At 32.0% G+C, this 11,776-nt stretch overlaps 1 protein-coding gene across 1 annotated transcript; it reads left to right on the top strand.

Annotated features, from left to right (window-relative positions):
- Positions 1-8,967: 8,967 nt before the first annotated feature.
- LOC110645375 (protein CASPARIAN STRIP INTEGRITY FACTOR 1-like) lies at positions 8,968-10,030 on the top strand. Its single transcript, XM_021798513.2, has 3 exons — positions 8,968-9,176; positions 9,486-9,544; positions 9,645-10,030. The coding sequence occupies exons 1-3, from the start codon at positions 9,095-9,097 to the stop codon at positions 9,783-9,785; spliced, it is 282 nt and encodes a 93-aa protein (XP_021654205.2). The 5' UTR covers positions 8,968-9,094; the 3' UTR covers positions 9,786-10,030.
- Positions 10,031-11,776: the final 1,746 nt, after the last annotated feature.

Below are 11,776 nucleotides of genomic sequence, written 5' to 3'. Positions count from 1 at the left end.
TTTTTGGACATGTTATGATCAAAATTTGGGTTTATTTTCTCCATGAAAGTTGTAGGGCTATGTCTCAGCTTTCTACTGATAAAAATTCAGGGCAATTGGACCTTTTTACACTAAGCTATGACTAAATGAATAAACACTGTTCATTTGGTCATTTTGCCCAGGCAGAATGTGTGTTACTCGGATTTGGTCAATTTTTAGAGCATCCTAAGTTTGGTTTCTGGATAGGGTTCCTTCATCAAAGCTGTGCCATTATGTGTCTAATTTCATGTCCAATTGGCCTTGCACCAATTGAACCTACACAACTCAAGTTATAGCTACCCAAACATGCTGGACTCACATCCAGACCTGCAAGGCACATTGGACAGCACACCCAACCTCAAATCCCAAGCTACAATTCACTTCAATTCCTCATTATACTCAGCCAAATGGTCACTATTTGACCATTAGAACTCCCATTTACCATCAATATGGCCAAACCCTAATATAGCTCGAAACCCTAATTTCCAATACCTCAATTCATGCATAAGACCTTATAGTTCAACTTCTTGCATATACAACTCATCAAGAACATTACTAATCAAATTTAATTCCATCAAAATCATAATTTCCTCAAGGTTCCTCATGGCTACAAAAATTTCATGGAATATAATCATGCATCTTTAATTCAATTTTCAACAAGTTTTCAACTTAGCTTAGCTTAAATTCATGTTTAGAAGGAAGTAAGAGCAAAGAATATGGCACTAACCTCTTTGAGCAGAATTTTTCCTTAGCTAACTTCAATTTGTCCTTCACTTTTTCCTCTTCAAATTGCTGCCTCTAACTTGCCCAATGTGTAAGATCAATTTTTCATGAAGAGGTTATGAGGTTTTATGGTGTAGTTGAGTGAGAAATGGAGCTTAGGTGATGCTTTAATGGAGGAAGAGAGAGGGAGGTGTGTTTTAACAGGAAGAAGGTGATGGATAGCAGATTATGTTTTCAATTTTAACTCATTTTATCCCTTTTTAATTAGTTTATAAGGTGTGTATTGCAATATGATTGGTGGAGGGTTTTTAATGACATCATAATGATGTCATAATTTGAGTTTTATTTCAATTTCTTTTTCTTTTCTTTTCTACTCATTTTCAATTCAATTTTTAGCAATATTTATTCATATTTTAGATCATAATAATTATTTACTTAACTGGACAAGTCGGCCAAAAATCATCTCTGAAGACGAAATGATCAAAATGTCCTCCGTTTAGCTTATTGAGCCAAAATCGTCTGTATCGATCTAAAAAATTTTCTAAGCATTTTCTTGGCATTCTAATGCCATAGAAATCTCAATGACTCTTCTTTGGAGTCTCAAAAATTATTTTATGAATTTTCTTCCGGGGTTAGGGATCCTAGTTGCGAAGACCGCAACTTCCCACTAGGTTACCCATCGCTAGGGCACCGGCTCATTTAACTTGGTTGTATTTTATTTCTAAAATTTTTTCTAAATTTTTCTTATTAATATTTGAGTTAATTATGGCTCCTCACTTTAGTCTAAATATTTTTTCAGACGTTCTAGTTGTCCGGACCGACACCGGTCACTGGAACAGTAGAATGTATGGAAAGTGGGTGTTACAACCTACCTCAAGAATGGAGATATCATAGAGATCATCCAAAGGAGGACATAATTGATAAGATGATGACAAGAGCTCAACTACGAAAATACTTTGGTAATGTTGCATTTGTTTCTCAACTTGAACCAAAGTCTTATAATAAAGCTCAAAGTGATGAGAGTTGGATTCTTGTTGTGCAAGAAGAACTCAATCAATTTAAGAGAAATAAAGTATGGAAACTTGTTCCTAGGCCTAGAAATTATTCTATCATTGGTACTAAGTGGGTTTTTAGGAACAAGATGGATGATAAAGGGCATGTTATTAGAAATAAGTCTAGATTACTAGCTCAAGGATATAATCAAGAGGAAGGTATTAATTTTGATGAGACTTTTGCTTCGGTTGCTAGAATTGAAGCTATTAGAATGTTGTGTGCATTTGCATATTATAAAAATTTTATGCTATGTCAAATGGATGTTAAGAGTGCATTCTTGAATGGTTATATTGATAAAGAAGTTTATGTTGAACAACCACTAGGTTTTGAAAACTATGAATTTCCTAATCATGTGTATAAACTCACTAAGGCTTTATATGGATTGAAGCAAGCCCCTAGAGCTTGGTATGAAAGGCTTAGTAAGTTTCTTTTAGATAATGGTTTTCAAAGAGGAAAAGTAGACAATGCACTCTTCACAAAAACACACAAACATGATATGCTTATTGTTCAGATTTATGTTAATGACATTATTTTTGGTGCTACTAATGATTCTCTATGCAAAAGCTTCTCTTAGATGATGCAAAATGAATTTGAGATGAGCATGATGGGTGAACTTACCTTTTTCCTTGGACTACAAATTAAGCAACTCAATGGTGGCATCTTTATTAATCAATCCAAGTACATCAAAGATATGCTAAAGAAATTCAAGATGGATGATTTGAAGAGTATTGGAACTCCTATGAGCTCCACCATCAAGTTGGAAAAGGATGAAAAATGTAAAGATGTTGATCAAAAGCTATTTAGAGGCATGATTAGCTCACTTTTATATTTAACTGCATCTAGACCTGACATTCATTTTAGTGTGTGTTTGTGTGCTCGGTTTCAATCATGTCCTAAGGAATCTCATATAATTGTTGTTAAAAGGATTTTCAAATACTTCATTGGCACACACTCAATTGGTTTATGGTATCCTAAATGCGACACATTTGATCTAGTTGGATATAGTGATTATGACTTTGCTGGAAGTAGATTGGATAGAAAGAGTACTTCGAGTACTTGCCAATTCCTAGGTCATGCCTTAGTGTCTTGGCATAGTAAGAAACAAACTTCTGTAGCTCTTTCTACTGCTAAAGCAGAATACATTGCTGCAGGAAGTTGTGTTGCTCAAATTCTATGGAGGAAGCAACAATTAGAAGATTTTGGTATAAATGTTGATCATATTCCTATAAGGTGTGATAACACTAGTGCCATCAACCTAACTAAAAATCCAGTTCAACACTCTAGATCAAAGCACATAGAAATTAGACATCACTTTATTAGAGATCATGTTCAAAACGATGACATCGAGTTAGAGTTTGTTCCTACAAAACAACAACTTGCAGATATTTTTACAAAACCACTAAATGAGGAAAACTTTTGTAGGATTAGAAGGAAACTTGGCATGAGTGAAGCTATTAAATGATATTTGTTACATTTGATATGAATTTGGTGCATAATTTAGTTGAATATGTTGTTAGTGCTCTATTCTGCATATATGTGTTTTTAGTTAACTACTTTCTCACTACAGTTGTCTAGTTTTATACTTGTATAATATTTAGCCAACTGGGTTTCAAAATTAGTTAACTAATTTTGCTTCTGTGAACATTTGAGAAAACGCGCTTGTTTTAAAATTACTTGCTTTCTAACGGGTATTTTCGCTCTTTTTACAATCTATTTTGACAAATATACCCCTAAGCACAGTTAAGTTATTTTTATGTCTTTAAAGGGTAAAATTGGGTTTTGGCAAAAAGGAATTCCTGGTTCTCCATGAAAGACTGTACACAATTTCAAAATTTGAAATTTTTTTGGTAATTGCTACATATCACTTTAATCAATCTCTCAAAAACTCCCTCATTTCCTACTGAAAATTGATTCTCCACTCTCTTAGAAACCTAAATTTCTCTCAAAACCAGAAACCCCAATTCTCCTTCTCAAAATCCCTAAACGGTAAAATCCCATTCTTCCTTAAGCCGCTACCCCTCTCTCTCTGAAATTTTCCAAGAATCGATGGCAAGGGTAAAACAAGTGGCTACCAAACCTCGAAAATTTATGGGTGATGCTATGAAAGCCGCTGGCAGATCCGAAAAGGAAAGAGAAGAAGAAACAGAAGTTGAGAACAGTGATGAAGAAACATAGATAGTGGCAGAACGAGCAAGAAAAAGAAAAGGAAAGGGTATTGCTGGGTCAGAGCCTTCCGAGAAAAAAAAGAAAATGGAGAAGGCTCCTGCTTCGAAACCCTTTGTGCAACAAAATATTTTCAAGCCAAGGTACATTAAATGGGATTCATTTTCTGATTTGCCTTATGAATTTGAAGATTTATTTAATTTTCAAGGCTGGATGGAATTTTCTGAGTTGAATGAATATTATTATCCTTATTTAATTCAAGAATTTTATGGAAGTTTGAAAGAAGTTGTTAAAGGAGAAAGTTTTAGTGTGAAAGTTAAGAAGAAAAGTCAGATTGTTGATGTTGATTTCTTCGCCTCTGTTTTGAACCTACCGAATGATGGAAATAGGATTGGAACCTTCAAAGATACTAGGAAGCTTGAAGGATATGATGAGAAGGCATTTCAATTGTCAATTTTTCCAGAGGGTACACTAAAAAATGAAATGACTAATATCAATTTAGTGCCTCAAAATTTTAGGATTATGCAATCCTTCATTCGATACTTGCTCAATCCTAGAAGTGGTAGTCACTCATATGCAAATAGCCTTGATTTATGCATTATGTGACACTTGGTTAACAAAATCAGATTTAATTTGCCATTTTTTATTTTTAAAGTGATTGCTAAGTCTAGTAAGCATAGAAGGTTGCCATATGCTATGCCTTTGACTCTTGTATTTCAAGCTTTGGGAGTTGATCTGAGCAAAAGAAAAGAAGTTTAGCAATCCTATCCCCATTAAAGAGATATTCAAGGCTGATGATGGTAGGAAAAGGAGTAAGAAAGAAGAGAAAAAGGAAGAAGAAGAGATTGATATTGAAATTGAATCTGAATCTGAATTAGAATCAAATTCTGAAACAGAATCAGACATCCCTATAAACAAGTTGAAAGAGAAAAGTTCTAAGATAGATGAAGGGGAAAGCTCTAAGAAGAAAGAGAAAATGAAGCTGAAAATGTCAGATTTTGTGAAAATAAGTAAAGCAAATCTGGAAATGATGAAGAAAATCAAAGAAATGAGTGGACTGAGCTTGAGTATTTTAGAAAAGTCTCATGAATTGTAGAAGGCAATTATGGCTGAGCAAAATGCAAAGATGGATATGTTGATTAATAGATTGGATAGACAAGAATGGTTCATGACGAAGATGGCTTAAATGCTATTTGGTGAATCTTTTGGGAAGCTTGGAGATTTTGGAAGTTACCCACAGGGTATTGCTGGTCCTAGCAATGCAAAGCTTGCTGGACCAAGTGGAGTAAAAATTTCTAAAGTGGAAGAAGAAGAAGAGGAGCATGTAGAAGCTGCTGAAAAGGAAAAAGAAAAAAGTAAGCTAGCTGAGGTTGAAGAAGTAGAGAAAAATGATAAGAAGGAAGAATCTGCAGAAGAGGCATCAGAAACAGAATAAGAACCCGACAAGGAAAAATCAAGAGAATCCTCCTCATCTCATGCTAAAAGCAACAGCAGCAGTGAAAATAGAAAAAGTGAAGGCAGAAATGGTTCAAGACAAGAAGAGGAGAAGGAAGATGCTGGTAATAAGGAAGAAAAGCAGTCACAAGACCCATCCTCTGATCAACCAAACCCTGCTACTATTACCTCTCAACCAGTCCCTAAATCAACCATCTCTTTACCCATGCAATATGGCCCTAGAAGAACCAAAACACAAGACAGAAAATCAGTATTACCCATTCCTCCAAAAATCCAAGTAACCATGCCTGAAAAAGAACCCCCAAAGAAGAAGAAACAAGCCAAACCTATTGATCCTACTCACCTTAGGAGAAGTGGCAGAATCCTTAGTAGCAAAGATAAACCTTGAGATTTCAAAATTGTGTCTTTTTGTCTATTTTTCAAAAAAGGGAGAAAATAGGATAAAATAGGAGAATGTCTATCTTTTTGTTCATGTCAAAAAGGGGGAGAAATTAGGAGAAGATAGGAAAATGTTTTAACTGACAGAACATTTTTAGTTAACTGGGTACATTTTTAGTTAACTACTTTTGTTCAATGGTTGTATGGTTCATATTCTAATATAGATATTTTGGACTTATTTTGGAAAGTTATTGAAAATATGATGATGATCTTTTATGATTGACTTATGGTTGATATATCCTATATATGATGATTGAATTGATCTTGGAAATTGTTTAACATGTTACTTACATTGTTATCTTCAAAATGCTTTGAATATCAGATTTAGGGGGAGCTATTTTGTAGCTTCTCAACTTTATTGCATTTTGAATGATTGTGTGCATACATATAGGGGAGCTTGTCTTAAATCAAGTTCTTGCATACATGACATATGTAGATAGTTATATAATTGAATTTTTATAATCTTCATAGATTCATTAAGTTTTGACATCATCAAAAAGGGGAGATTGTAGGCCCCGTAAGCTATAATAAGCTTGGTTTTGATGATAACAAAATTTAATGAAATATACATTAACCCTTTGTGCATAAGTATTTGAAGTGATTTTATAGGTCATGATATGCAAAGACATTGATAGAATGACTATTCTATTGAAATGGCTGATACAAAAAGAGATTATTATCTTGTATAACACAAGACGAAACAAAGTCCATGAAGAAATAGGATAGAAATTGAGTTCTTAGGTCCATTGTACAAGATTGGAGAGTTTATGCCATTTAAGACCTAAAATAAATTTTGTTTTTAGATTCAAGAGTTTAGAAAGTGTTTTTATATCATTTCTAAGGTTTTTGAATGGTCAAAATAATTTTTATAACCTTCCTTCAAAAACTCAAAATTTCAAAATTTAAGTCAGACAGTAGCAAAATTAGTTAACCTGTTGCAAAAATTAGTTAACTAGTTTTGTTGTCTAAAATTCTCTGTCTTACAAAACTAGTTAACCAGTGAAAATTTTAGTTAACTATTTTCATGAAAAGCACCTATAAGAGGCATCATTTACTACAATTCTAAAAAATAAAAGTGCTCTTATTCATTGTGAATTTATTATACTAATTTTAAAGCTTTTATTCAAATACTCTTGAGCTTGAGTGACAAATCTTCTCTCTCAATCTTTTAGCATTAAGTTATTAAGAGTGATTTCTTCTACACCAAAACCTATTTAAGGTTGTGTAAGTGTGAGGACACACTTGTGGAAGGTTTTCAAGCACCTTGTGAAGCTTGTGGAAGGTTTTCAAGTACCTTGTGAAACTTGTGGTCTTTTGTGGGAGCAAAGACATTGTAAAGGTTTCAAGACTTGGGAAGCTTGCTGAGATTGTAAAGGCTTTGAATCTTGCCTGTTGAAAAGATCAAATAGTAGAGTGACTCTTAAAGTGAGACTTTGGGAAGAGTGGATGTAGGCTAAGAGAGCCGGACCACTATAAACATTATGTTTGATTCTCTTCTTCCCTTAACTCTTTAATTTTCAGCACTTTATTTCTCTGATTATATATTGAATGTGTTGAGAATTTGTTTTATTGAATTAATACTGAGATTGAACAATTAAACTTGCAATTTCTGATTTTTATGTGAGAAAATATACTTGATATTAAGTAATTATTTTATGTATGAGCTGCTATTTGTGCATAATCTGTTTGATCACTTGAATTAAATCTTAGAAACAGAATTATACATATACATAGAAGTGCAAAGCCACAATTTTTCATTAAGTCTTGAGCGAAGACTGAAAAATTGCCTAAAGTGTCCAATTCACCCCCCTCTTAGTCACTTTCTTTAAGACAATAATAAATATATAAAATTTATATATTTAATAAGTAGATCTCATTATACTTTTAAATTTAATCCTGCTTACTATTACTATTACCCAAGTGTTGGGGCAAATGGGGGCATTGCACTGCTTTCTTGAGTGGCAGACATTCAAAATTAATGGAACCACGCATGCCATAATAGATCGAGATTTAATGTGTACCTTCCATTAATCATTTTTTTTATCCCCTAGCGTTCTTCCATTAGTTGATACCGTGTTTAAATTCTTCTATTATAAATTTTAATATATTATATTATCATTATAAATATTTAATTATTAAGATATTTTTGAAGATATCATTCATATGTATCATCATTATCCAGTCATTCTTATATATTCAAATTTGACCAATATGTATGACAGTGTGTTTTGCTTAGTTTTAGCTAGATAAGGTGACAGAGCAATAACTGGGATTCTATAGAAAGAAAAGAGGAATTGATCACCAAGATTTGCTTAGGGATAGCTGTCCTAATGGCATTTTATTTGAAAGGAGAAAGGGAATGCATAAGGGATTTTTTTAAAATAAAAAAAGAAAAAGAAAAAGTGGCTTTTATTTATTCTCCACCTGCAGTGTCCTCTCAGTTGTATTTGGTGGGTTGTCCTTGTCTTTAAGGATAATTGGAAGCACTAGTCATCCACAAAAGCTATTTTATGCCAACCTAATTCTTCTTTTTAGCACAAAAAAGGACTAACCACCCTATAATCACCAAGCACTCTATGCCTAATTTCCACTGCCACCCTTTTGAGGTTAACAGATAAAAGCAGCTATTACAATTCTATCCTCCCAATCTATTAAAATTTTGCTCAAATTGAAGGCACCCTCTTAGTTAAGCTTTCCTTTTTTTGGTTACAAAAATTAAATTATGGTTATTTTAAACAAAAATGTTATTAATTAACACAATTAATAATGATTAATTTATATGTGGGAAATAATATCCAGTATGTAAAATTCAAGTAGAGGCTGCAAATACAAGCAAGCAAACCTTGGTGCTTCTAAAGTTGAGAGGGAGAAGGAGGTTTTGATAATTTCCACCAATTGTCATACTCAACACTGTTAGATATCCAGATTAATTACTATATAAATCCACTAACTTCATCGACTTATTAGTGCTCCAACAACAGGAAAGCGGTCTTCTTCACCTTTTCTTTTGCTAATTTGAATACTATATTATACTAAAAAAGCAAAACTAATTTGATTTTCTTTACACATATAATATATTAATTGTAAAGCATCATATATATATATATTTGCATTTTTATCTCCAAGGATTTGCAAACTTTAATTGGTGACTTGAGTGCTCTTTTGCAGTACCATAGAGAAGAATTATTATTTGGAAGCTTCATATTTACGCTATTCTCTTGAAACAGCAAAACAAAGTAACATAATGGGTGCTTTCATGGTTCTCAACAAGTTCACTCTTCTCTTCCTCCTTGCTTCAACTGCATTTCTGTCACCATCTTCTGCAGGTGCTCCATCTTTTTTCATGCCTTCTGTTGCACATCTTTGTAGCAAAAGAAAGGGATATATAACATCAAATCATGCAACTCTCCTCTCTCTACATATATACATGCTAGTGCTTTCTCCAAGAAGTACTTTGCTAGGGTTTAACATGCTGTAGTGAACTCTGAGGTCATGAGTTTGAATCCAATCGAAAATTCAAGCTACCAAAAACAGGAAACATTTTAGCTAACATGCCCTTGTTTAAGGTCCTTTGCTTACAGTTCTAGACGTACATTTGATCAATATTAACACCATTTTTTGCTTATCTTTTGCAGGTCGACGATCCATGTTTTTGGACAAGTTGGCCAACCAAGTGGATGCTACTATTTATGAGGTTTGTGTAGCTGATGATCATATATATATATATGATCAGTAATTACTATTTAATATCGTTTTTAATTTCATAGAATATCGATTACTTTTTTATTTGGTAGGATTTATCAAGTAAACCATCAAGCCTTGATGAAGCAAGTATCATCCACGAAAGGATTCTGAGAGCTAACACCAAAGACTATGGAACCTATGATCCTGCACCAGCTCTCGTTAAGCCTCCTTTCAAGCTTATACCAAACTGAAGGTTTTAACCATGAAGGGCTGCTGAGTCCAAGCACTTACTAGTATATATATTATATAAATATATTTAAATAAATGAAGAAAGATCTTTCCACTATCAATATATACACCAAATTTTGACCCTAAAGATGTGTTACATATATATATATGTAGTTTATTAGAGAGTATATGCATGTATAATTAAGCTGTGACTATGTAATTAACTATGAATATGCAAAATAATAAATGTTGTCTGTGTTTTTGTCTCTACTAGTGCATTTATTTTCTATTCTGTTGGATGAATTTTACCAGGAAATATTTTTTATACGATCATATAACTTGAATCTCATATAGAACTAGAGAAAGATAGAAAAAGATAGATCAATATAGGATAATTGATTTTTCTGCTTCAAAAAATAGGACGCATATAGTGTACTTCATATGCATACTCTTGGTGAAACCTCTAACTAGCGTACATATATTAGGGTTAAACTTAATATAACTTCAAAAATACATAAATATGCCATCCCCGCCCGCCACCGTCGCCCCATCTTCTCTCTCTCTCTCTCTCTCTCTTTGCTTTTTTCTTATTTTTTACATTTTTTTTTTCAAATAACTCCCAGATATATGCTCGTTTGAATTAGATTTTGGACTTAGTTCCTTTGATATATCCTTATTGATAAATCTAGAGCGTTTTATTCCCCCTTAGAAGAGCATGGAGTTCTCTCTCCTTATTATGGAGTTTATTTTGTTAAGTCTCTTCAATAACTCTTGAATCTATATCCATTTAGATCAGATTTTAGGTGTAGAGGTTATTATCATTATTTTCAAGTCTACTTATGTATTATATTTTTTTTTACTGAGTTACTTTATTGGTTGGATAAAATTGCAATAAAAGCAAGAGATTTAAATTTAAAGGTCCTTCGATTAAACTCGTAGAAAAACTTTAGAAAATAAAGTATCGTTGAGTAAATCATCACCGACTAGATTGGCCAAATACAAAATTTATGCTTTGTCATATTATATTCCGTCAACTCAATCAAAATCGTTAAATTATCTTCTCTATTATTTTTTCTATATAATGGTTACTATCACTAATTAGTGGAAAATAATAACATGTGGATCTATGATAATTATTAGAAATTTTAATCATTTGATGAAAGTGGGTCTTGAGTATACATTAGATACTTGTTTTTCTTTTTACCTTTTTCTAATTTTTTTTAAAGGGGTAATAATTGAAGGGAAGTACTGAGGGAACAATTATTTCCATATCCTCATGAGTGGATTAATTCTAATAATTAAACTGAAAAGCTATATATTCTCTTCTATTATATATATATGATGATAAGCATGCGCACACTTAACAATTCATAACGAGAGAGAGCTTTTAAAAGTGGCCATGACTTCTAAAAGCATACCATCAAATTTAATTACCATTTCTTTTGGATTTTGATGATCTATGAAAGTTTCATATTAGTAATATATATCAAATAAAAAAAAAATACATCATAATGATACAATATAATATGTCTAAAACATAATTTATATATTAATTTTCAAAATTTTAATCAAATTCAAAAATTAAATATAATTTTATTCAAGTAAAAAAAGTAATTAAATTAAATTGCAAAATAATATTTTATTCATTAAAAATATTTTTCTTTATTTACTTTTCTTTTCTCTTACCTCACTCTCTTTCCCCTCTTTCTTTCTTTATAGACGAATTTCTTTTATTTATATGAAAGGTGAAAGCATTATTTTTTCATATATTTAATAATTTCTTCAAATAAACTAATCCTCCAAAAAAAAAAGGAATTTGAAATAATTTAACCATTATGTTTACCCTACTATATAGCTGATACGTTTGTAACATGCATGGTTAGAGATCTTAATTTCATATGGAATTGACTTTGAATTCATTTTTTTATTTAAAAGAAGAAAAAATATTTTCACTCAATTCCAATCTACTTCAAAATTAATTTTAATCTATTTGATTTTAATTGATTTCCACATT

The sequence above is a fragment of the Hevea brasiliensis genome, unplaced genomic scaffold (assembly GCF_030052815.1).
Source record: "Hevea brasiliensis isolate MT/VB/25A 57/8 unplaced genomic scaffold, ASM3005281v1 Scaf1, whole genome shotgun sequence".
In the NCBI taxonomy this organism is placed as follows: Eukaryota; Viridiplantae; Streptophyta; class Magnoliopsida; order Malpighiales; family Euphorbiaceae; genus Hevea; species Hevea brasiliensis.
The sequence above is the reverse complement of the archived record's forward strand: the minus strand, read 5'-3'. Positions and strand labels throughout refer to the sequence as shown.

Bases quoted from the DNA above. Each gene is read 5' to 3' on its own strand.
- LOC110645375 (XM_021798513.2), top strand. From the start codon at position 9,095: ATGGGTGCTTTCATGGTTCTCAACAAGTTCACTCTTCTCTTCCTCCTT. The intron at 9,177-9,485 runs GTGCTCCATCTT...TATCTTTTGCAG, and splicing joins TCTGTCACCATCTTCTGCAG to GTCGACGATCCATGTTTTTG. The intron at 9,545-9,644 runs GTTTGTGTAGCT...TTTATTTGGTAG, and splicing joins TGGATGCTACTATTTATGAG to GATTTATCAAGTAAACCATC.